Raw genomic sequence first — 27135 nt, 5'->3', positions numbered from 1 at the left:
TAATTAAATGAAATTTGTTGACACTTCTCTAGCTTCTTCTCCCTAAACCAATGCCTGCAATAAACTTTCAGTTGTCTAAGTAACATTGATACTGCAATTGTTTAGATAGGAACATGAAAATAGGGCATCTTGGAAATAGTATTGGCTAGGGAGTTGAACTAACATTTCTGATACCATGCCTGCTATAAACTGTGCAAATTGGGTAGTTCATGTCTCTATGTTTTAGTGACTTTGTCTATGAAATAAGGCTATTGGCCAGGATGTAGCTTTCAAGTTTCACATACTAAATTTTCATTCTTAAAGTAAGTGGATCTAATTTCTGGTATTTCAGTGTTTAAAAATAACCCATTCAAGTTTATTTATAATCTTTTGGGGATTTTTTTCTTCATTTTTTTCTTACAACTTAATGGTACTTCTGTATATTGGAAATTTTAAAATGTTTATTTATTTTTGAGAGAGCACAAGCAGGGGAGGGGTAGAGAGAGGGGACATGGGATCCTACGTGGGCTCTGCACTGACAGGTGACAGCAGTGAGCCTGATGTGGGGGTAAATAATACTTGCTTGTGTGCTTTTGGATATATGAGAAATAATTATTTGACTTCAAATGGTGGCATATGGAAGAGCTACTATACACCATTAAATAGATCATTAAACCCTTGTATATTACTGTGATAAAATCTTAGAAATATGCTATGAGTCATAGTCAACAGTAGTCAAACGTCAAGACTCCATCCTGCAGCTCATAGGTAGCTCAGTTGGCTGAGCATCTGACTCTTAATTTAGACTCAGGTCATGGTCTCATGGTTTTGTGAGTTCAAGGCCCATGTCAGGCTCTACCCTGTCTGCAAGGTGTCTCCTTAAGATTCTCCCTTTCTCTCTCTGTCTCCTCCCCACCATGCTCTGTCTCTCTCAAAATAAATGAACTTAAAAAAAAAGATTCATTCCTTTGTATCATAGATAACTGGGAAAATTTCTTATATTGGAAGCATTGACTCTTGCTTGATATAAGGAAGGTCTCTGTCTGTTCACTATTTAGATCACCAACACATGAAAAGGAGCTTAATGACAAATCTGTTTTTAAAAATGTTGCTTAGTGGGAGGAGCCAAGATGGCGGAACAGCATGGAAGTTTTCTTAGTGTCTCGTGTCCATGAAATACAGCCAGCTCAACACTAAACCATCCTGCACACCTAGAAAACTGATTTTAGGATTAACACAACATTCTACACAACCTGAACCACAGAACTCAGCAGTTATCTGGTGTGGAGAGATGAACTGAGGGAGAGAAAAGCTGTGGAGGGCAGGGAGCTGTTTTTCCTTGTGGAGAGAGGATGAAGACGGGAGGAGAGTATGGGAAAAGCACCCCCACCAAAAGCAGCTGGAGAGAAAGGGGGAAAGTGGAAACAGCCACAGGGACTGAACTAAAAAGGAAGAAAGGAGAAAGGAGAGGGTTTAAATTCCATTAAGACTCTATAAACAGGGGGAGCACAGAGTCTGAAACTCCGCAGCTCAATACCTGGCAGTGCTCTGGTGGGAAGGGAGAATCCCCAGGAGCAGAGTGGGGTCCAGAAGGTCCTTGGCCACATGGGCAGAAGCGGTTTCACTGCTGGAAGGACATTTGGTAGAGGCTGTGCAGCAACCAGGTCCCAGCAGACCCCAGAAAACAACCATATTCGCTGGTGCTGGAACAAGTTTGTTAAGGGTGAAGCCTGGTGCCAGATGTGTGTTGTGATTTTCCATAATCCCTGAAACGCTGCTGCTACACAATCACGTGAACTTTTTCTGGGTTGGGCTGGCACCCAGCCGCAGCCTCTAGGCATTGGCAGCAGCAGCATTGTCTGGCAAATGTTCCTGGGTGTGGCCGGCAATTGCTCAGTGAGATCCTCCCCCAGATGATTTGAGCAGGTCAAAGCCACAGTCCCTCAGAAGTGAGGGGTCTGGAAACACAGCCACATCTGAGAAAAAACTCAGGAAGGAGGTGTTACCTGGAAACCTGACGGCTTGGTCACAGACGGTGTTAAATCCCCGGAGACAAATGTTGGGTGCACCATTCTTGGTCACGGAGAGCACAGAGTTCCAATACTAGAGACTGGGCAGCTGGGTGATGCCATTTTCACCTCTCCCACACATGCACATACACATCTACAAGTGCCACAAAAATCCACCCCAGTAGGCCAAGCAGTGCCATCTAGTGGAGAACGGAGCTGTTACACTAAGCCCCACCCAACTGGGCCCACTTCGTTCTTCAGGAACACCGCAAATCTCTGCCTGCTTAGTTTATGGACTATAAAGTGGTTCATAGTTTGACTTCTAGGGGAAAACAATGCAATTTCAGTCATATTTCGGTCTGTTCACTAGTCCATCTCTTCAATTTTCTTTTTTTTCTCTTTCATTTCTTGTCTTTTTCTTGAATACAGAAAGTGAAAAAAATTTATTTTTATTTTCCATTTTTATTAAAAATATTTTTCTTTATTTTTTCTACTACATTTTTTACTTTTTTGTACATTTTTCCAATACTATTTTACTTCCATCATTTATTTTTTCTATTTCATTGTATTTAATTTCTCAAATTTTCAAATGTTTCCCTCTTGCTTTTCTTGTTTTTCCTTTTTTTCCCTCTTTTTTTCTCTAATCTATCAAGCTCATTTCAATAACCAGACCAAAACACACCTAGGATCTAGCATCATTTGTTTGATTTGTGTGTGTGTGTGTGTGTGTGTGTGTTGTTTTTAATTTTTTAATTTTAATTTTTTTACCTCATTAATTCCTTTTCTTCTTTTGAAATGATGAAACAAAAGAATTCACCCCAAAAGAAAGAGCAGAAAAAATGACAGCCAGGGACTTAATCAACACAGATACAAGCAAGATGTCTGAACCAGAATTTAGAATCACAATAATAAGAACACTAGCTGCGGTCAAAAATATATTAGAATCCCTCTCTGCAGAGATAAAAGAAGTAAAAGCTAGTCAGGATGAAATTAAAAATGCTATAACTGAGCGGCAATCTCAAAAGGATGCCATGGTGACAAGGATGGATGAGGCAGAGCAGCGAATCAATGGAGAGAACAAACTTATGGAGAATAATGAAGCGAGAAAAAAGAGGGAGACTAAGGCAAAAGAGCACGATTTCAGAATTAGAGAAATCAGTGACTCATTAAAAAAGAACAACATCAGTATCATAGGGGTCCCAGAAGATGAAGAGAGAGAAAAAGGAGTAAAAGGGTTATGTGAGCAAATCATAGCAGAAAACTTTCCTAACCTGGGGAAAGACACAGACATCAAAATCCAGGAAGGACAGAGGATTCCCATAAGGTTCAACAAAAACCAACTATCAACAAGGCATATCATAGTTAAATGCATAAAACACTCAGGCAAGGAAAGAATCATGAAACCAGCAAGGGAAAAAAAGTCCTTAACCTACAAGGGAAGACAGATCATGTTTGCAGCAGACCTATCCACAGAAACTTGGCAGGACAGAAAGGAGTAGCAGGATATATTCAATGTGCTGAATCAAAAAAAATATGCAGCCAAGAATTCTTTATCCAGCAAGGCTGTCATTCAAAATAGAAGGAGAGATTAAAAGTTTCCCAGACAAACAAAAATTAAAGGAGTTCATGACCACTAAACCAGCCCTGCAAGAAATTTTAAGGGGGACTCTCTGAGGGAAGAAAAGATGAAAGAAAAAAAAAGACCAAAAGCAACAAAGACTAGAAAGGACCAGAGAACACCGCCAGAAACTCCAACTCTACAAGAAACATAATGGCAATAAACTCATATCTTTCAGTACTCACTCTAAACTTCAATGGACTAAATGCTCCAATCAAACGACATAGGATAACAGAACGGATAAGAAAGCGAGATCCATCTACATGCTGGAGCCCACTTTAGACCTAAAGACACCTTCGGATTGAAAGTAAGAGGATGGGGTACCATCTATCATGCTAATGGTCGACAAAAGAAAGCCAGAGTAGCCATACTTACATCAGACCATCTAGACTTTAAAATATAGACTGTAACCAAGAGATGAAGTAGGGCATTATATCATAATCAAGGGGTCTATCCACCAAGAAGACCTAACAATTGTAAACATTTATGCTGTAAATGTGAAAGCACCCAAATATATAAATCAATTAATCACAAACATAAAGAGACACATTGATAATAATACCATATAGTAGGGAACTTCAACACCCCACTTACAACAATGGACAGATCATCTAAACAGAAAATCAATAGGAAAACACTGGCTTTGAATGACACTGGACCAGATGGACTTAACAGATATATTCAGAACATTTCATCCTAAAGCAGTAGAATATACATTCTTCTCCAGTGGGACACAAATCAGCCCTCAACAAGTATAAAAAGATTGAGATCATACCGTGCATATTTTCAGAACAGAATGCTATGAAACTCAAAATCAACCACAAGAAAAATTTTGGAAAGGTAACAAATACTTGGAGACCAAAGAACATCCTACTAAAGAATGAATGGTCTAACCAAGAAGTTAAAGAGGAAATTAAAAACTACATGAAAGCCAATGAAAATAACACCATGGCCCAAAACCTCTGGGACGGAGCAAAGGTGGTCATAAGAGGGAAGTATATAGCAATCAAGGCCTTTCTATAGAAGGAAGAAAGCTCTCAGATATACAACCTAACCTTACGCCTTTAAGATCTGGGAAAAGAGCAGCAAATAAAACCTAAAACCAGCAGAAGACAGGAAATAATAAAGATTAGAGCAGAAATCAATGCTATCAAAACCAAACCAAACCAAACCAAAACAAAACAAAACAGTAGAACAGATCAATGAAACCAGAAGATAGTTCTTTGAAAGAATTAACAAAATTGATAAACCCCTAGCAAGTTTGATCAAAAAGAAAAAGGAAAGGACCCAAATAACTAAAATCAAGAAAGAGGAGAGATCACAAACAACACAGCAGAAATACAAACTAATACAAAATAATAAGAGAATATTATGAGCAATTATATGCCAATTGAAATCTGGAAGAATGGACAAATTCCTAGAAACATATAAACTACCAAAACTGAAACAGGAAGAAACAGAAAATTTGAACAGACCCATAACCAGTAAAGAAATCAAAGGAATTGAAAATCTCTCAAAAAACAAGAGTCCAGGGCCAGATGGCTTTCCAGGGGAATTCTACCAAACATTTAAGGAAGAGTTAACACCTATTCTCTTGAAGGTGTTCCAAAAAATAGAAATGGAAGGAAAACTTCCAAACTCTGTCTATGAAGCCAGCATTACCTTGATTCCAAACCAGACAAAGACCCCACTGAAAAGAACTATAGACCAAATTCCCTGATGAACATGGATGCAAAAATCCTCAACAAGATGTTAGCCAAACAGATGCAATAATACATTAAAACAATTATTCACCACGACCAAGTGGGATTTATATCTGGTATGCAGGTCTGGTTCAATACCCACAAATAATGTGATTCATCACATCAATAGAAGAAAAGACAAAAACCACATGATCCTCTCAACAGATGCAGAGAAAGCATTTAACAAAATATAGCATCCTCTCTTGGTAAAAACCCTCAATCAAGAAAGTAGGAATAGGGGCGCCTAGGTGGCTCAGTCGGTTAAGCATCTGACTTCGGCTCAGGTCATGATCTCACGGTCCATGAGTTTGAGCCCCGCGTCGGGCTCTGTGCTGACAGCTCAGAACCTGGAGTCTGTTTCAGATTCTGTGTCTCCCTCTTTCTCTCTCCTCCCCCAACCCCTGCTCTGTCTCTCTCTTCTTAAAAATAAATAAATGTTTTAAAAAATTTAAAAAAAGGAAGTAGGAATAGAAGGATCATACCTCAATATCATAAAAGCCATATATGAAAGAACCAATGATATTATCTTCCACAACAGAGAAAAACTGAGAGCTTTCCCCCTAAAGTCACAAACATGACAGAGATGTCCATTCCTGCCACTGTTATTCAACACAGTATTAGAAGTCCTAGCCTCAGCAATCAGACAACACAAAGAAATAAAATGCATCCAAATCAGCAAGAAGGAAGAAAGAGGATCTCTTTTGCACTGCTGGTAGAAATGCAAGCTGCTGCAGCCGCTCTGGAAAACAGTATGGAAGTTCCTCAAAAAATTAAAAATAGAACTATCCTACAACCCAGCAATTTCACTACTAGGTATTTATCCAAGGGATACAGGTATGCTGTTTCAAAGGGGCACATGCACCCCAATGTTTATAGCAGCACTATCAACAATAGCCAAAGTATGGAAAGAGTCCAAATGTCCATCAATGGATGAATAGATAAAGAAGATGTGATATATATATACAATGGAGTATTACTTGTCAATCCAAAAAGAATGAAATCTTGCCATTTGCAACTATGTGGATGGAACTAGAGGGTTAATTATGCTAAGCAAATTTAGTCAGTCAAAAAAAGATAAATATCATGACTTCACTCATATGAGGACTTTAAGATACACAACAGTTGAACATAAGGGAAGGGAAGCAAAAATAATATAAAAACAGGGAGGGGTACAAAAACATAGACTCTTAAATATGGAGAACAAACAGAGGGTCACAGGAGGAGTTCTGGAAGCGGGATGGGCTAAATGGGTAAGGGGCATTAAGGAATCTACTCCTGAAATCATTTTTGCACTATATGCTAACTAACTTGAATGTAAAATAAAAAAATAAATTAAATATTTAAAAAGATGTTGCTTTGGGTCTCCTGGGTGGCTCAATAGGTTAAGCATCTGACTGACTCAGGTCATGATCTCCCAGTTTGTGAGTTCGAGACCGACATCAGGCTCTGTACTGACAGCTCAAGCCTGGATCCTGCTTCAGATTCTGTATCTCCCTCTCTCTCTGTCCCTCCCTGCTCGTTCTCTATCTCTCTCTCAAAAATAAATAAACAGTAAAAAAATTAAGACTATAAATAATTGAATCTAGGACCAGATAATCCAGAATGACCTCATCTTGAGATCCTTAACTTAATTACATCTGCAAAAATCCTTTTTCCAAATAAGGTCATACTCACAGGTTCCAGGGATTAGGACGTAGCTATATCTTTTTTGAGGTCATCATTCAACTCATTACAGTTCCCCTCATATATGTTCATATAAAATCCTCTTTACTCTATTACTGTGCATGCCATGCACTTCTGTTAAAGCAGAAGTGTTCTGGGGGAACACTTGTGACCCAGTGTGTAAAGAGAGCAGTTCCTGTCACATAACAACTCCAGACACGTACCTGCTTAATGATGAGTTTCTCTGAATACCCATAGCATTCAAAATCTTGATTGGACTAAACATTCTTTTGGTATGATTTCGGTTAAATATCTCTCTTCTCTTAAAGTATAATAGGTAAAGATTAAGACAGTAGTGCAGTGGAAAGTCCAACACAGAAGAACAAGTTTATATTTTTGTTTTCTTATTAGAATTCAAGAAATGTAGGGGCACTTTGGTGGTTCAGTTGGTTGAGCATCCAGCTTCGGCTCAGGTCATGATCTCAGTTCATGGGTTCAAGCCCCACATTGGGCTCTGTGTTAACAGCTCAGAATCTGGAGCCTACTTCAGATTCTGTGTCTTCCACTCTCTCTGCCCCTCCCCTGATCATGCTCTGTCTCTCTCTCTCTCAAAAATAAACATTAAAGAAAAGTAAACAAACAAACAAACAAAAAGAAATGCATACTCTAGTCTTGAATCTGCCTTCAATAGGGAGCTTATCCATTAAGACCTCCATATTTTGGCAGTGCCTGGGTGGCTCAGTCAGTTAAGCATCCAACTTCGGCTCAGGTCATGATCTCACAGTTCATGGGTTCAAGCCCCACATTGGGCTCTGTGCTGACAGCTCAGAATCTGGAGCCTACTTCAGATTCTGTGTCTCCCTCTCTCTCTGCCCTTTACCCATTCAAACTCTCTCTCTCTCTGTCTCTCAAAGATGAATATACAGATATGATCGAACATCAAGATTTAACTTTTACTTGGGGCACTGGCCAAAACTTGTTGAAAAGAAAGTATCTCTTCTTTGGGCCACATAGCACTTTAATCTTACCTTTAAATAATCCCTCTTGCTCAAGGAAATTGTTTTTGAATAAAGCATGCTCCTGAGAGTACTTCTTTACTGGCTACTACCTAATGCTTGAATTTAAAAACAGTTTTGGTATATTATTTGTTTCTTCTATTTTTGCAGTGGCTATGAAGGGAAGAAGCAGAACTTATGTGGACAGCTGACCTCCAAATATGTGGATTCAGTTTCCACATGTCAACTCATCAACTCCCAGTGGTAATCTGTGCAGAAATAGGACTGCTGAAGAACAGAGAGTGACCAATTTTAACAAAACCAAATTCAAATGTTTAACCTTTTAGTACTTGAGTAACTTTTTTTAATGTTTATTTATCTATTTTGGTAGAGAAAGAATGGGGGATGGACAGAGAGAGAAAGAGAGAGAGAGAGAGAGAGAGAGAAGGAGAGAGACCTAAGCAGGTTCCACACTGTCAGCACAGAGCCCGATTCAGGGCTCAATGTCACCAAAGGGAGATCATGACTTGAGCTGAAGTCAAGAGTCTGATGCTTAACCAACTGAGCCACCCACATGCCCCAAGTACTTGAATAAATTTTTTTAAAGAGAAGTGCTCAACAATATTTTGAAGAGACCCTCATTCAACCCCTCACCCTGAGATTATTGTGATGCCAGAAATTTCTAATTATATTCAGCAATGTGGTTTCACAAACTTGAGTGTTGGGAATATCTAGGCAGTGTGTCATTATGTGCACATTTGCCACCCTCTAAAACTAGATCATTCTGAGGGTAAATTATACTTCATCTTTCAAGATTATAAAAATTTATAGTAATTATAATAGCCACAGACATTTCCCTGCTCTTAGTTGAAAACTATAGCTAATGGGCAAGTGGAGACAGCTACAAACAGCAGGAGCAAATGTTACTGAATGATCTACAAACAGCTGTACTACAACGAAGAGAAGATAATATCATCTCATTTATAATGTCTGAAATTGAGTTTTCTCTTTAAAGGACAAAGTAATTTAATTTTCAAAAATACTTGAATTTTATTATTGAGAAAAAAAACCTTTATTTTAACAGGTTCATTGAATTTTATTTCTTCATTTTACTTGTACTGACTTTTCCATGTATAGGTGGAATTTATTATAGTTAGCAGTTTTACACCTAATGAGACAAAAATCTCTAAGATTTATTTCAATAAAATTTTGAAGTCCTTCTCATTTACAGTAAAATGTATATTCTTTCCCTGGTAAACCTATGCTTTATTGTTTAAATGCTCAGTGTTTCCTCCTTCCTTACCCCCAGGTATTGTTACTTTAGTTTCTGGAGTAACAGAAACTAGTCTAGTACTTTAGTTTCTGGACTAAAACCAATGAACCCATAAACACAGGCTGTAATATGGGTACCACATGCAAATAATAAAATAATAGCTCAGATTTGTTTTTGAGCTCCTCTGGTAACTGTACCACTCCTGCTATTCCTATTTCCAAGTCTAGATTTTCCTTTTGGATTTACCTTTTTAATGATTTCTATCTCTTCATTGAGATTCTCTATGTAATGTATCATTTTTGTAACAATTTTATTACATGAACATAGCTTTTTATTCTTCAAACACACTGATTATATTGCTTTGAAGTCAGCTCACTGTGGATGCCTTATTATCCTCATCTTCCCATTAAATTTCCATTTCTGGTTCTTCTTCCAGTCTTTTGTTTTCTTTAACCAGGATTGTAACTTCTGGCTACCTTCAGTATTAGTCTCCTTATCCATTTGCTTATAATATTGCTACAAACCTAACAGTATCCATGGGTTTAGAACTTTTGCATGCTTTGCTCTATATTAAGTGAGAACCTCTGCAGGTGGGAAGGTGTTTATTAACCAGCTTGTCCTTCTCTGGTAGCATTATTGCAGAAATGTAGACAAAGAGATCATGAGTATAATTCTGGGTTAAAACATGGCATTGTACACGCTCTTAAAAAAGTTTCAGCCCTATTATGCTTTTGTTTATGTCTTGATTAAATATTCCTTACTTTGTTGTGTGACTTTGGTTGATTTCTAGAATTCTGAAATTATTGTTTTAGAAAACCTGGCAAGTTTCATTTGTCTTGGGAAAGTTGATTTGCTTGGGTCCTTCCTCAGCTATTCTAGCAATGTTCACATTAATTATTATTATTCTTGTTTCTTGCATAAATAAGGCTCAGCAGGAACTGCCCAATGGGCCATGTCAATCTTTAACGTGAGGTCTCTAATTTCAATGGCTCTCTATGCCATGATGGATTCCAAAATGTCCAATATGAGCCACCCTAATCATATCTAGCTTACCTAAAATGACCTTTCCTTTTGATATGAAATGACTATTCATGGTGTTTGTAATATATTATAAGGTATTAATTTTTCAAACAGACCTTTAGTCAAGGAGATCCAGTGTAAATGTGTTTTTAAAAGATGAGTTTTGAAAGTATCAGCTTTATAATGAAGGCAATGTTACTTACACAGTGTTTTAGGCAAATCAACAGACCTGTATGAATTTCTTTTTTTATAACTACATGTTTATGGTAAGAATCAAAGAAAATAATATCCAGGATTATACTTTGATGGACTATTAATGAAGAAATCATACCTTCCATAATAAAATTTGCTACAGTATAGAGAAGGGTATATTACCAACGAAAACCAAAAAGAACCTTACTGTTTTTCAGCCCCATGAAGATATCGATTTCTCTTTACACCACAAATATTTTGTTGAAAAACAATATGACTTCAGAAGATGTAGGTAGTTAGTATTCTTTCAAATACAGTTTTAAAGCTTGCTCACTAATAATGAGGAGGATAACCTGCCCTTTCTCTGTGAAATAATTCTCACACCAAACATAGTATAGGCTGTTCAATTAATGACCACCAAATGAATGCATGAATCTGCATAGATTTTCTGAAAAACAGAGATCAGTTGAATTAGCCAAATTCAACTGGCTCATATATTTAATAAATGTAGTAGTTTCAAAATTAGAGTTAAAAAGAATTTCAGTACTGAATGTTTTTTTGTAACATTGGAGTAATGTTACAATACATGGACTCTTTCTCCACATGGCACAAAATAACTGGGGCTGAGGCTAAATACACTGGGAATGGGGTCTGTTTCTCACGGTACCTGGTGCTTCCTTTAGTGTCATATTTGGTCTACTTCACTCACATGTGTTAGTTCCCTGGCAATAGACTTTGTAACTCTCTGAGTTAAGTTTTAATGTGTTACTACCATCTTTGAATGAAAGGCCTGCCCCTCATCACCATCGGCCATCCTCAGCAATAGAGCACCTGATAAATATTGAATCATCTTTTAAAAACTAGCTCAGCTAACACATTTATTTGAAGCCTTCCCTCATACCATTTCCTGAGTATAAATGCCCCATACCTTGTACATTTATTGGTAGATGTACATCTTGTTTAAAGTGTTGTAACTTTGGGTTCCCTTGGATTCTCTATGAATTATGAACTTTCCAAGATCACACAGTCATCTTCATTTCTGTAATCTCAGTACCTACCACAGTTTCTGAAGGTTTGTAAGAGGTCTCAAATGTTAGATGGTGGTTAAATGGCTAACAACGCATAGTGCTGGCATTATACCCCCAGTCCACTGACAAACTGTCCAGGACCACTTCAATTCCTCTGACATTTTAAGTTTTATCTTGGATATTATTAGTTCCTCTAGATAAAACTATGTACCTTATGAAGAGTGCCAAATTAGCCCTGCTGTTTGTCTCTTAGCTTCCTCTACTTTTCTTACAGTATTTATATTATTATTTTCACCTGATTCTCTTCCTCCCTATCATAATTTCGATTTCCTAAAGGAAAAAGGCCATGAAATATTGATGTCTCCATCCTATCATGTAGCACAATACTTAACACAGGTTAGAGATGCAGCAAATGTTAGAGAACTTAGTTTAATTAAATTAACATTTGGAGTTTATTTGACTGAAATGTGGTTATAATGTAATGAGTCAGATGATTGTTCTTGGTCATCAGAGTTGGATAGATTTTAGAAAACTCCAACAGAAGGTATTAACAAACAGATATAATGAAATTCAAACAGATGGCCAACTACCATGCCAAATTCATTCTTATTTTGATACCTTAGATAATTATTATGGTGAGCCCTGACATGCATATATTTTGATAGCCAAAATTATCATCATTCACTACATTCATTTTTGTGAGAGCCAATAAATCAATGAATGTAATAATTTTCCTAGTATATTTGGATTGAATAAGTAATTTGGAGGATTTTTAAATGATTAATTTTGCTAAACCCTGAATCATTTTATAGGAAGATTATTTGTAAAAATACAATTTATTTTGTTTTTGCCTGGTCACCATCTGACACAGAAAGATTGTGCCTCACATAGTCTTATCTGTGGAAGCCAAGCACAGTTTTATGCCTTACACTGAAATAATTTTTCTATTGTCTTTCAAGTAGTTATAAGTATTTTGTACTTTAATCTGACTTTGTGGTTATAGAAACATTGAGGAATGTTATAGCTCCAGGGGAGACTTAAAATACAGTGCTCAGATTCCTCCCTCCAAAAATGAAACCAGTCTCTACGAAGTAGATCAGAAAACAAATGTGCTGTATTGACAGTCGATACTGCATTATCAGTTCAGCATTTTGATTCTGTTCTATTTATGTTTTATAAATTTTAAGTCGACGTGCTACTGGCAGCATCAGATACCGGGTGTTTCATAACTCCTCTTTGTAAAAGTGATTCAATTAAAACCACAGTTTAGAGTCATACTATTTATACATGTTCAAAATTCTTCTCTGTACCCGAGATTCTTGCTAGCACTTGGCACTTTTAGGTGTCCTATGTGAAAATGTTTAAAACGAGTCATTGGTAGGTCCTATTGATAATATGAAAAGAGAGTCAAGCATTCCATTTTGTTATTGAATAATGTTAGCTTTATTGTTATAATAGAATACAGTATGACATAAAATTAAGAGCTTTTGCTAAACTCTGTAAAGCAATACATGCATCTGCCATAAACAACCTCGATTCATGTTAGGTTTTATTGCCACTTCACTGCACTGAGGTGCAATAAACATTCAGCGTCATCTTTTAAAAAATGTTCCTGGGAATAAACAGGAACTGTCCTCTATAAGAGTGTATCTTTATTTTCAAGGAAGACTTAACTAGTATTACATGGTTTAGCAAAGCACTGTAGAAAAGCTACATAGAATAATTTATCTTTGATAAATTGTGCAGTCAATTTATACAATAGAATACTATCCACACACACTAACAAACTAAGAAATGATAGAAATGCAATCATTGCATAGCAGAAAGCAGACTAATAAGAAATATTCACATCTAATGAGTAAAATACAGACCAAATGTTAGGCGTGAGGAGTCTGGAAGATAAAATGCTCTTAATAAACACATTAAGTTAACGCCGAAAAATAACAGATATAAACAGCAACACGGATGTTAGAGCCATATATATATATATATTTTATTTTCTATACATGATATCTACACATGATACCAGAGGATGAAACGTCCTTGGTTCAGTCTTTATTGGCCTAGCTCATTGAATTTCGGCAGGACCAAATCAAACAATAAAGCACATTTAAAAAGAAAACCAGAGTTTGCTTAGGAAAACACAAACTGTGTTTTTTCCTACATCATTGGATAGCAGCTTTTTGAAAGAAACATTGCTCAAAAGTTGGATATGGATCCCAATGGACTTATTTGGCAATTATGCTGATAGGTTTATATGTCGTAGCATTTTAAGTGTGGTTAGACTATGACCTGTGGATTCTGGATGCTAATTTTAAACATCTCTGAAATTCTGTTAGACAAAAGGAGACTTCAAAAATACCTTCTGCATAAATATTCATCTCTAAAACTTCTGGGAAGTAATGAAACAGACCAGAATTTTTATAGGGAGTATTAATGGACCTCCTATAGTTAAAGCCCTTACATAGTATACCTACAAATATATTGCTACAGTATAAATGAAATGTAATAATGTTACTCAATAAAAGCTATTTCCTGTACATTCTTTCATGTATTTTTATATTTAATGCTACATATGGTACAACACTTATTGAAATAATTGGTATCAGCAAATATAGTGATAATATACAGTTGATCTTCTAGCTCCAACTAATGCTTTTCCATTTTCTTTCTATTTTACAAGAGCCTAAAATAGGGAAATGTGGCATGACTTGAGCAGATAGCAGCTGATTTACTACTGTACCCCAGATAATAGTTCGAAATTACAAGCTTTCTCTACATAAGTAGACTTTATATTTTAAATTCCATCTGATTCCCACAGGCTGTTCTGTTTTTAATGCAGGCTCTAAAGGTATTTCCATATAGCACTTAACAACATTCTAACAGCTAAGAGCGGTGAGTCCTACACAATATTTTAAGAACACAACTTTAAAAAAGTAAAAAATGTACAATCTCATGCTGTATATTTACATATATAATTTGTTTATATAGTCTATATTTGTTTACTAATCATAAATTTCAATCTAAAGCTTTTAATGTACTGTTATATAAAATAATACATTCAACAATTCTAGAGCTTGCAAAATAGGTTTGCCTCTCTAAAAACATCTTCATAATGAGTATCAAGTGATTATTGGACCCATGTGCTATCTGGATATAGACAAGGTGGCAAAGGGAATATTTTTAATTGTTTTATTTCATTTTTATTAATATTTTTTTTAGTTTTTATTGAGTGTATGTCTCTGTTAAAATGATTTCTCATCGAAGCAAGTGGTAAAAGCTCAGATGATGATGAAGTAGCCTATTTAAAGCATTTCTCTTTTTTGGATTAAATGCTTAAGGAACTGTACGTTTGCTTATGCAATCTCCATGGATTCTAAAATAGCATTTAACAGCAATATAATGCACTAGCCATTTTTAAAAGGAGGAAAAAAATTGGGATCTTTAGCTTTGGAAACAAAGTGTTAAAGCTATACATCCGTTCAAAAAACAAAACAAAATGTAAGCACACTGTAGTTTGTGCAATAAAGACATAGATTTTTAAAATTGTTGTCATTAAACATTTATAATGTATTCTTTGAAACACCTCCACATAAAAATATTTTTGACATATACAGTATCTTTTTTTTTAGAATATTTGGAAATAAATATCTACAAATGACCTGGAGTTACAGACTTAAGTTTTATTTTCCTTCTACTTTCCCTCATAGCTTGGACCTCCTTCCCCACCTTTCCTCTCTGTTTCATTCTGTCTCCTTCTGTCGTGATTTTTCTCTCTCGCTTCCTCTCTCAGAATCCTGTCTCTCAGCTGTATGTTCTGCTTTGCTCTGGACTGCTGGACAGGGGTCTGTTGTTCTCGTATGAATTATGGAAATAAGGAAACCTTCAAATTCTTTAAGACAGAGGCAAGAAAGCAGATGGGAATCACCGCGTTGAGAACAGAAAGCAATTCCCAGTGCAGAAGACTGAACAACGGAATGTGAATAGAAGGACTTATTGATGTGGGGTGGGGGCTTTCAGCTGAGGCTCTCTGTTTAAATATGTAGCCCAGTAGACCAAGTTAAAGATTCCGAATAGCAGCGGGAAGGCTATTCTTGACAGTCGGTCAATTTTGCTGACACTGTTAAAGGTTTTCTTGGGTTCTGGTGGTTTTGTTTCCGGCTTGACTTCTTTGGGTTCTATGGTTGCACTTTTAGCAATCGTGGCTAAGCCGGGGTCACCCCTGGCCAAATTCGGGGTATAGCTGGTTGCTGTTGGAGCATAAGTGTTGTTTTTCTTAATGAGAGGATCCTTCACTTTCTTTGGCTGTCGAAGGAAAGAGTAAAAGCATTTTGTTCAGTAAACTGTGGGAAGGAAGTTTATAAGTTGCTGAGCAAAATCTATACTTTGATTAACATGTAAGAAATGGAATGTATACCTGCTTTATTGAGACAAATTAAAAATGCAGACACAAATGCCCAGTTATAAGATTGACAAGTTTGGGCATCTACTGTACAGGATGGTGATTATACCTAGAGACATACATATACTTATACATATCATATACTATGATATACTAAATACATATCATATACTTGAATGTTGCTAAGGCTAAGTCTTAAATGTTCTCACCACAAAAAAAAAAAAAAAAAGAAATGGTAACTTTGTGATGGGATGGAGACAGTAGTAGGGTAGGGTAGGGTAGTAATGACTTCATAATATATGAATGTATCATCAATCATATCAACTACATGGTATACCTCAAACTTACACAATATCATGTGTCACATATCTCAATAAAGCTGGGGGAAAAATGCAGACACAGTATTTTCCAGGCTTCCCTATCAAGAGGTAGAGTGATGTGATGCCATGTTAGGAGCCTATCCTCAAGAAGCTTTGCAGCCTCAGCATTTACCCTCTGAAAACATTACTGCCTCATGAATTAGCTTGGACTAGAAAACTGAGTGACCAGAGACCATGTACAGTGAGAAGCCCAGTCCCAGTGTCAGGCCCCAGACGAGTGAGAGGCCATTGTGGATCCTCTGCTCCTGATGGAGTCTCCAGTTTACTGCAACCATGTTGGTGAGCCCATATCCTAATAGAAGTACCACCAGGTTGCTCCCAGCCCCACATGCCTGGAGGTTGCTGTAGGTCACTAAGTTTTGAAGTGGTTTGTTTTGCTCCTTCTCCCCAGGTTGCAAGTGGGCAAATGATAAAACAGTTATTCAGGGTATCTTGAAGCCAATTTCTTGTTCAATGTCAGCGGCTTGTCAATGTTACCTGCACAACTGCAGCATTTCTTGGGGTTTCTATCATATAGACATTTCCAAAAAATGAAGTGGATCATTGTTCACAGCTATGTGGTCTGATATACTGTCATTAGCCACTTGTGACTGTTGAACACTTGAAACATCGCTACTCTGAGATGTGTGTAAGTATAAAAATGCGCACAGGATTTTGAAGGCCTAGTATAAAAAAGGAAAAGAATGCAATACATCTCTTTAATAATGATTTTTATTGTTTACACATTATAAAGATGCTATTTTGGATATATTGGTAAAAGCATATTACTAAATCACTAAATTCTACACCTAAAACTAATATTACACTATATGTTAACTAACTGGAAATTAAATCAAAACTTGAAAAAGAAAACCAAAAAAAATTAATTTCCCTGATTTGTACTTTGAAAAAAGCTAATAGAAAATTTTAAATTATATACATCATTCACATTTGTGGCTCACATGTTTCTGTTGGATAGCAGTAGTTTAGAAGAGTAGTTCTCATTCTTTTGTGCACACTAAATCACTAGTTAAACATTTTTAAAGGGCAAATATCTTGGGCACAATCTCATATTTTGAATCAGAAAACCAGAAGTGGAGTCTGGTTACTGATGTTCCAAAAAGGTATAGAGAATACTGATGAAGAGCTAAACTTAGCCAACCAGACTCAATGTTCTCTGAATAATCCGCATTTTTATTATTGAATCAGAATAAAATTTTACTACCGAAAGACCTGATGCTCTTCACAAGAAATACTAGTTAATTTTAACAGGTTAATTTCTTTATTATCCAGCCCTGTGATGTCTCTGCTACCTTTTCCCCTCCTTCAAATCTGTAAACATTACATTAAGACAACAACAGAAAGCCCAGAAATTGTTTTTTTCTAGTATTACATCATAAAAAGTAAGGCCACTCACTCTAACTGTACTCCTATTTTATACTGAAGGCAGATTTGGTTAAGCTTTATGAAGAATGACAGAAAGTTCCATAATTATTTGTACAAAACTGAGGCAAGTAATTCTCTCTTTCACTGTCAAATGACTACAGGTCAAAAATAGATATGGTTTAGTAAGTTACACAGAGAAAGACAAATACCACATGATTTCACTTATATGTGGAATCCAAAAAACCAAAACAAATGAATAAATAAACACAAAGCAGAAACAGACCCACAAATACAGAGTAGGGTAGGCAAATACAGAGGGGGGAAGGCAAAATGGGGAAAGGGGAGTGGGAGATACGGGCTTCCAGTTATGGAATGAGTCATGAGAATAAAGGCACAGCATAGGGAATATAGTGAATGATAATGATAATGATAATGGCATTGTATGGTGACATGGTAGCTACACATCTGGTGAGCATAGCATTAAGGTGTAGAGTTGCTGAATCACTATGTTGTAGTCCTGAAGTAATGTAACATTTTTTGTCACCGTACTAGAATAAAAAAAAGATATGGTTTGTTTCAACACAGTTAAACAGCCAAACTGAACTTGTAATAGTCCATTTCTTAAAAAATAAGAATTCTAATATTACAGAATACAAGCATGCATGTCCTTTAGATAAAATGTATATGTACTTTGATGTTGAAGAGAGGCAATGGGTTCCAATCTAACCAAAATTTGTTGAATGACAGACACCCTATTAGATAAGCTGAAATGGGTAATCAGCAACAAGAATAATTCTTGGAGGAGAGTTTATATTATTAATAGATTTCATTTCTCCCAGTGCCAAATTATTATAGTACTCCAGCACTAGAATACTAAAATTTATCAAGTTAAGTGCTTTTATTTGCAACATCAAGTTGAATAACATATTGAGAAATATCTGGTTGGCTTATCAGGAAAGAGCACTTAACATTTTTTTTTTAATTTTTAAGAACGTTAAGCTCCCCATATTCTCTAAGAAGCTGGTGTTTCTTTCAGCAATTTAGTATATGAGAATGGATCTTAAGCCGGCTACTGAATGTTGACTTGATAATGTGATGACTTAATGGAAATTTTCTTTTTATTTTCAAGTTATATCATGTTAGAGACTGAAATTTAACTCTCCTGATCATAGAATACACTCATCTGGTCATATAAAAAATATTTTATTCATCCTCTCTGAATGTCAAAATGAGACCTGGGTCACATTGTGATCACACTCCCTGTAATAAGCAAATCAAACTGTCAAATCCCTGGGGAAGATTTTTACAGAGGCATAGATAATTTACAGAAAATATTGTCTTTCTTCTTAGGATGATAGATATAGATGATTCGCTGATAAATATATATGTGTGTATATATATAGGTAAGAAATGACTATACCTATATCTATATTTGTATACTGAATAACATAGACTATAGACTGATAGAGATTAGAATATTTTCATTAAGACACAGGACTTGGAAACCTAATACAGCATCAGACAGAGATAAATATAAACTTACCTGTGAGCTCAACCAATGCTGCAACCTAAATTCTATGTTTTCCAGACCACATTCATGTAACAAATCACTAACAACCAATACTGATGAGCCAGAATCAGAAAGACACTGGTCTCATGCAGCAAAGTATTAAGACAGAAAAGCAATTTTTTCCAATGTTTGCACATCACTTCAGTTGCATATCACCCACGTTTGCATATCATTAATTCTGAAGAACTTTAGTAGACTATTCCAGTGATTCTAAGATGTGCATTTAAAAATTGTTCACATCTATGACTCTGGGCTATGTCTTACGACTGGTAGTGTCTTATGATTACCCATCTCTATGTTTGGCTCTCTCTCCTTTGGGCTGCTCTTCTTTTCTAGGACAAATGGAGGCCATCAGTGGCTAACGTATTTGACAATTACTCTGTCTTTACTCTTTTCATTCCTCTCTCCAACTAGTAAACACAATCCCTTTGTCTTATCTCCTCTCTCTACTGAACCCGAGCCAAGGTTCTTGGTTTGAAAATTCAGAGATTTTTTTTTTTTAATACTTGCCAAGTATGTTTCAAGGGAAGGCAAATTTTGAGGGTGTGGTTCAGGTACTGTTGGCTGCCACAGTGCATTCTACACAGAGCCTTCCTTCGCTTTTACCTGTGTAGGAGAGCATGGGGGTGTTCAGCTGATTCATCTGGGGTAGATCTAAAAGGGCTTTTACTTGGCGGTATATTTTCTTTCATATGCATATATTAATGACTCATCTTATAATCAGTAACACTATAAATTCATTTAAATACGGTAGATGTTTCCACCACAAAGCATTCCTTTTTCTAGTACATCTGTAGAGCTATGAGGAAAACACCATTAATTTCTTTACTATAGACCCTTTCAGATTCTTGAATTTATTCTGACTCTGTGATATAGTATACACCATTATATAAGTGTATTCAACCACACAACTTTATTTTTAGGGACTATCTCATGAGATTAGTACTCTGAGGAACAGAATTTTGGGAAAACTACTATAGAGTGAATTCTTCTAAATTCCTTCTAGATGTCTTACAATCTCTGTGTCTCTGACTTTGACCTTCTTTCTACCATCTGAAGGTTCACCTGCATTTTGACATACTTTACTTTCAAGCCACAGAAGTAGAAATATCCTCCTTTCATGTGCTTTAAAATACACTCTAGAATAGGTTCTAATTTAGAAAAACAGTAATGAGCTGTACTTGATAATTTTCTACAAAGAAGAATTTTTCTGTGATTTCTGTCTATGATCCTTAAAGCAAAGCTCTAATTTGGGGAAAGAAATATATTTATTGCCCCTTGCTTTACTGAAAATTGGAGATAATGCATCTCACAAACTCAATTCCACTGAGGCATTATAGTCATAATATTTATGACCAAGGTGATTAGCCTCAGAAAACGACCAAAAGGCTATGATTTTCAAATTCTAAAAATTATAATGGCATAGCTTTATTTGCTCCTAATGTCAGGTTGATTAAAGCTGTTCTCAAATCGATGGAAGGCACAGGAAAGCATACTTGAGTAGAAATGTTCTCCTTCATCTCTCTATGATCTCCTTACTCTACTCTGCTCTGCCCATTTGCCCACTCAAACAACCCCTCTCTTTAGCACTACCAAAATTATCATAGCACATAGTCATTGATGATATAAGAAACAAAGAATCCTCATCACCCTGTCTCTGCATTCTTCAGCCATTTCCCAAAGTCTGAACATGCCATCTCACAGGGCTAATAAGACATACCAGTGATGCATTACACAGGATCTTAAAGCATTTACCTTTTCTGGAACCACACTTTTGCCATCCCATGCATAACCTCTCTTGGTGAAATAATTTACTGTGGCAAACTCAATCAGAGCTGAGAACACAAAGGCATAGCACACTGCAATGAACCAATCCATAGCAGTTGCATAAGCCACCTTCGGAAGAGAATTTCTGGCACTGATACTCAAAGTTGTCATGGTGAGCACAGTTGTTACCCCTGTAAAGAGAGAAATTAAGTGAATTTGTAGGTTCATACTGCAAAATTTGATCACTGGAGGCCAACCTACTTGTGCAAAAGGTAACCAACAGTGCCATAGATACAGTGGGTTGTTGTTGTTGTTTTTTAATCATCCCATGTTGGTTTGGGATAAATGAGTTTTAATACAACCCCAGTGTAGTGTATAGTTCATGGTATGGCAGTATTGAGGGGGATCTCTTGGAGAGATAAACTGCTCTGCTACTGAGAAGCTGTTAATAAAATCATGAATTCCCTTAAACTGGCACCTTGAACAAGGTGTCCTGGGCAGGGAAGGAAACAATACTGTCTCACTGTCCCCAACGCTTTCAAACAGAAAGCATAGATCTTCATTGTCTCTGATCCACAAGAAATTGTTGTATCCTCATCTCTGTTTAATATTCTATCTGCATATCCTAAATGTATAAACCAAGAAGCTAGTAGCTTCTTGTTAATCAATAATTGATAGATAATTGAATTATTTTAGGATAATATTTTGCTACATTGTTAACTTTTTTGCTTTTATACTATTTTCCCCCTAATTCTAAAATAGCTCCTCTTTGGGGCACCTGGGTAGCTCAGTTGGTTGAGCCTCCTACTCTTGATTTCGGTTCAGGTCATGATCAAACAGTTCGTGATTTCAAGCTCTGCATTGGGCTCTGTGCTTACAGTGTGGAATCTACTTGGGATTCTCTGTCTCCCTTTCTCTCTGCCCCTTCCCCACTCACTCTCTCAAAAATAAATAAATAAACATTAATATAATAAAATAAAACAGCTCCTCTTTTGAAGAAATTCCTGAAATAAGTTGCATGTCATTTGCTTGAGGTTATACAGCTCAGAAGTGGCAAGACAAAAATACGAACACAAGTTTGTCTGATTCAAATGTCCACAATCTTTCCCCTTTTTTTGTTAATGCTGCCTCATTTGCCTGATTCTGTGAATCCATTCCTAGTGATTAATGCTACCTATATTCAAAGCAGTTTTCAAGCCAGTTGTTTTTAGCTTATTTAGACAATTATGAGTTGGTATGTGAATGATATCCATCAATGTTCATTTAATAAATTGATACAATCAACCTACTATATGCAAAACCCTATAACAGAAGCATTGTAACGTACCTCTTAAGCCATTTGAAAATGTATTAAAAAACTCACAGTAGTCCCATAGGGGTGGCTCAGGCTGCATGGGATGGAAAGACTTCTAACCTCTTCCAGTGACTAGTCCCAACCTTACCACTTACTAGCTTTATGGCCTCAAGTAGGCAAATTTACTTGTAGGGACCTCAGTCTCCACATCTGTAAAAGGGGTGATTTAGATTTCATTCTCTCAACTATCTATAATTGTAAAATTATCAGAGAAACTTCTGTACAATTTTCCACAAGATTACTTGAGGATTAAATGTAATAATAGGTAAAAGAATTTTAAAGATGGTAAATTATTTCCATGGAAGATACTGTCATCTCATGTCTAAAACTCATATCTATGATTACCCTTTTGGATTAATATTTAGAGAATCAGCAGTGTCACACAGCTGGTAGGTGACTAATTTTTCTAAGCTGCTTTAAGCCATCCAATATTTCCTAGTTTTCCATGAATTTTAAGGTAGATGATCTTTGTAACTATATTAGGGAGTGATAAGATTAAAAAGAAACATTGAGACTTTTATTAAATCATATTTTTTTGATACATGGTCACAGATATAGTGAGTAGACTTACTCTAAATTTTGGAGGTGTTACAGAAAGTTCTGGGGAATTATCTGTATTATATAACCAACAAATGGTTTAAGAAATATTGGCCGGTAAACAGTTCTTAAATTTACATATCAATATTAACTTGAGCTAAAAGCAAAGTAATTAAATGTCAGTATTTGAGGAACTGAACAACCCAGTTCAAATCCCAACTCTGTAATTGCTGAATGACCTTGGGAAAACTGCCTCACAATCCTGAACTTTTTTTTTTTTTAATTTTAATGCTTATTTATTTTTGAGAGACAGAGAGCATGAGTAGAGGGAGGGCCAAGAGAGGGAGACACAGAATCCAAAGCATGCTCCAGGCTCTGAGCTGTCAGCACAGAGCCCGACATGGGACTTGAACTCATGAACCGCTAGATCATGACTTGAGCTGAAGCCAGATCCTTAACCGACTGAGCCACCCAGGTGCCCCAATGACTATTATTATTGACAACTTTGGTCCTTGTTAGTAAATCTCTGCTGCAGTGAATTTCATTTTTTTTTAAATTTTGGTTCATGTAGACAACTGTCAGAAATAATTTGGGAATGGGTGTTCTTAAACTAAATGTATCGGTAAATTAAGAGTGAAGACTAGCATAAACAGAGGTGTGTGTGTGTGTGTGTGTGTGGTCTTCCAACACTTGCTACAGGGGCAGAGAAAGGAAAAAAAACTGTGTTGAGCACCTATTAAAAGTTCCAAGAACTCAATCTGACAATGCATATATTTTATTTTTCTCAATATTTTAAAAAGCACTATTTTACATTAATTGTACTCTCATTTTACAGGCAACTGAATCTTTGAAAAATGAAGATTGGATCTAAAACTTAGATCTATGTGGCAACAAAATTACAGGACCACATTGCCTCTAAATGACAGCATTGACCATCAAAATGATGTCTTAAGACATGAAACAGGCTTTGGCTTTGCTGCATTCTTCAACCTTATACTAACCTGTTAGAAAGAACAACTTTTTTTTTTTTTCTTTTTCCTTTGTATATTTTTTCTTTAAATATCTGTGACCCTGTCAGGCATCTGACACAGCACAGAGGAATGTGCTGAATTGAGACTAAAAACAATGGAAACATGTGTACTAAGTAAATGTTAAAAGGCTAAAGGTCTTGAGAAATTGTACTAGTGATTGTATTGAACTTAAAATGTTACAAATATATGACTTGATACACAGAAATACTTGCCACAGCTGAGTTTACAAATACGTAGTTATGTTCACCAGAAGGGCATGAGTTGGCAGAGATATCACATTGTTGGAAATGTGAAGAGCAAGGTTTTTGACGTATAAAAGATTCCAAAATGCTTTAGAGAATTTCCAAAAAGGAGGATAGAATTTATTAGGGTGAGAAGGAGGGAGAGTGAGCATTACAAAAATAAATAAATAAATAAAAATAACTTTTTCACTGCACTTCTGGGTTCATTCTACAAAAATAAACACAAATATTAAAATATTTTCTCTACTCCCTCTTTTTTTCAATTTCCAGTGAATAAAGGGCTCAAACTAAATATACATATAGAAGTAAGCACCTTGACAAGAGTTCAATCCTCAGTTCTAGTAAGTGGCTTCAACACTAGTTAATATTAACAAATGGTAATTAAAGAAAGAATTTGAAATGAGCTACTCTTGTGCTCTGTAGCTTGAATCATCTGGGATCTTTTTTAATGTTTATTTATTTATTTTTAGAGATGTGGGGGCAGGTGGCAAAAGGGGGAGAGAGAGAACCCTAAGCAGGCTCTGCACTGTCAACACAGAGCCCGACGTGGGGGCTCTGGGCTCGAGCCCACAAACTTCAAGATTACGACTTGAGCTGAAACGAAGAGTCAGATGCTCAACCTACTGAACCACCCAGGCGCCCCCATCCCAGACCTTAATACAGCTATGTTCCTAGACTATACTCAGAGCAAAGATTTGGTCATTTCCAACCTGGAAGCACTTTGCTAAGTTCAAAAGAAAAGACTCTTTCCTGGGCACTCGTAGCAAAGTCTTGTTTTTTTCATGAGATAACAGATTTTTCATGCCTTGCCTGTTATTGAAGATTGATGCCATAGGGATCTCGGCACATGAATAATCCTCAATTTAGATTATAAGCTTCTTAAGGTTTTTTATTCTCTGGTAAAGAGGCTTAAATATAGCATGTGCCTAGTTGATGTTTTAGAATAAACCTTGATAATTTCACATTTCACCAATAAATATGTGATTGTTATTTCCAAATGAATCCCACAACCACCTGATTTCATGTCTCATCATTGCATCTATATAGATATTGATTTTGGTTTGGAATGGTCATTAAGAGCACCAACTCTACAGCGAAGAGAGAGTCTGGGTCTCTTCACCTAATAGCTTCAGAAGGTGCTATTCTTGGGCAGGTTACCCAATTTCTTATTCTTTAGCTTTCTCTTCTATAACACAGGGATAATAACAGTACATAGAATTTTTTAGCATTAAATAAGAGAATATAGGTTTATATAATATAACCTGATATAAGAACATTCAATAAATATTATCTATGATTTTCAATGTGACTCAAATTTTAAGCTCCAGAATATAATCTTCATAAGTGGAGCAGTTTATGTTTGGTTCACTGTAGCATTCTATGCCTACAACATAGTAGGAGCTCACAGTAGGTTTCAAAGAAATGTTCGCTGAATCAATGTATGAATCAATCAATGAATTCATTTTTTGTAATGGAATATTTTGTTTTCATCAGTCTTAAAAGTAAAATTAATATAGTGTACTACAATACAGGCAGGAAATCCCTCTTTATATGAAATACAAGCTTCTAAAATTATAAGTTAGGGGGTGATTTTTCCAATAAGTAAAAAGTTTGTTACAATTTAAACAATATTACAATTAGATTTCCTTAACTCATAACATATAGAACATTTAAAACATCTTGATAGGAAAAAACAAAAGTGTATTTGGAAGTCTCAGAAGCACACACATGAGGTAAAATGAGGTATTTCTATACTGATGATGGTCATTCATGAGCTCTCCCTACCTAAAGAATCCCTGCCTTCATATATGTAAGGAAGTAATTCTGCTGATATTTTCTCAGATTCTCCAAAAATACACTGATACATGATTATACATTCTAAATATATGATTTCAATATTAATATTTCTGTTTTTCATCTATCACCATGTATTTTATGTTTGCTTCATTCCTCAACTCTCCCAAAACATCACATCAAATGTTCGTTAGTTCCATCTAACTACATGCACTAGAAACAACTTTTGCTATTTAGATAAAAAGTTTTTAAAAATCATACCATAATGAGAATGGTAACTCTTTGAACCTTTCTATTGTGCTAACTTCAGATTTTAATGTATAATTACTTTTTCATTCCATCAGCAACGTCACCAATATGATATAACTTGCCCTCCATGTTAATCGGCATGCAAATGTTAATCGGCACTCACCAAAGACAGTCCTTGCTGGTACAGACTCTCTGTTGAGCCAGAAAGAGACTTGGGAGAGAATAACCGTCATTATGCATGGCAGGTATGTTTGAATAACGAAATAGCCAATCTTTCTCTTCAGGTGGAAATGAGTGGTCATTACAACATATTCTCCTAGAGGGTAAAACAGACAGTAAGGTGAAACAATTTGACCTTGAAAAGAAGTTATCTTTAAATTTTTCCAGCAGCAGCAAAAGCATGTTCTTTAGACCTATCCTGTCTCCAGGTGACATTTGGTTCCCAAAGAGGAAAGCTTTTATCCAGGAAAGGAAAGAGATATTACAAAAACACACCAAGATGGGTCTGAGGATGAGACTGAGGTGCCAGAAATGTCACAGATATTGTCAGAACCTTATCATGGTACATCACACATTTCAGACATATCTGAGCATCTATTTACAGATTGGCTTTAATGACCATGAAGGCAATGTGTGAGTCTCCGATGACACATACTAATGGGTTAGAACAGATCAGATCCCCAGTTTACCACTATGGAAGACATTCAGGCTGTCTAATGAAGAAGCTTTGGTGTCCAACTTGGGGGAGTTCCTCGCAACAGCAACAATTCCTTTCAGCAGCTCTGTCACCTTCAGTAAGTTATTTAGCTTAAGCCTGATCTTTGAAATAGGAGAGTGAGCTATCCCCTGGGTTCTATTCCCAGGGTTTCTCAAAATTTATTTTGAGGAATACATTCATCAGAATCACCTGGAAATGTTTTGACATT

General features: G+C 36.1%; 1 protein-coding gene across 3 annotated transcripts in view; it reads right to left on the bottom strand.

Moving 5' to 3' along the window:
* Nucleotides 1-12937: 12937 nt before the first annotated feature.
* GABRA1 (gamma-aminobutyric acid type A receptor subunit alpha1) overlaps nt 12938-27135 on the bottom strand; it is a 60721-nt gene continuing 46523 nt past the window's right edge. For all 3 annotated transcript variants that reach the window (XM_058722522.1, XM_058722502.1, XM_058722513.1), the window contains 3 exons: nt 26373-26525; nt 20991-21193; nt 12938-15823 (listed from right to left, as the gene is read on the bottom strand). In XM_058722522.1, coding sequence (XP_058578505.1) covers nt 15512-15823; nt 20991-21193; nt 26373-26525 — 668 coding nt within the window. In that variant the 3' untranslated portion in view covers nt 12938-15511. The remainder of the gene's footprint in view (nt 15824-20990; nt 21194-26372; nt 26526-27135) is intronic.

This window comes from Neofelis nebulosa, chromosome 1 (genome assembly GCF_028018385.1).
Source record: "Neofelis nebulosa isolate mNeoNeb1 chromosome 1, mNeoNeb1.pri, whole genome shotgun sequence".
NCBI classification, from domain to species: domain Eukaryota; kingdom Metazoa; phylum Chordata; class Mammalia; order Carnivora; family Felidae; genus Neofelis; species Neofelis nebulosa.
Note: the sequence above shows the minus strand (reverse complement) of the source record. Positions and strands in the feature narration are given on the sequence as shown.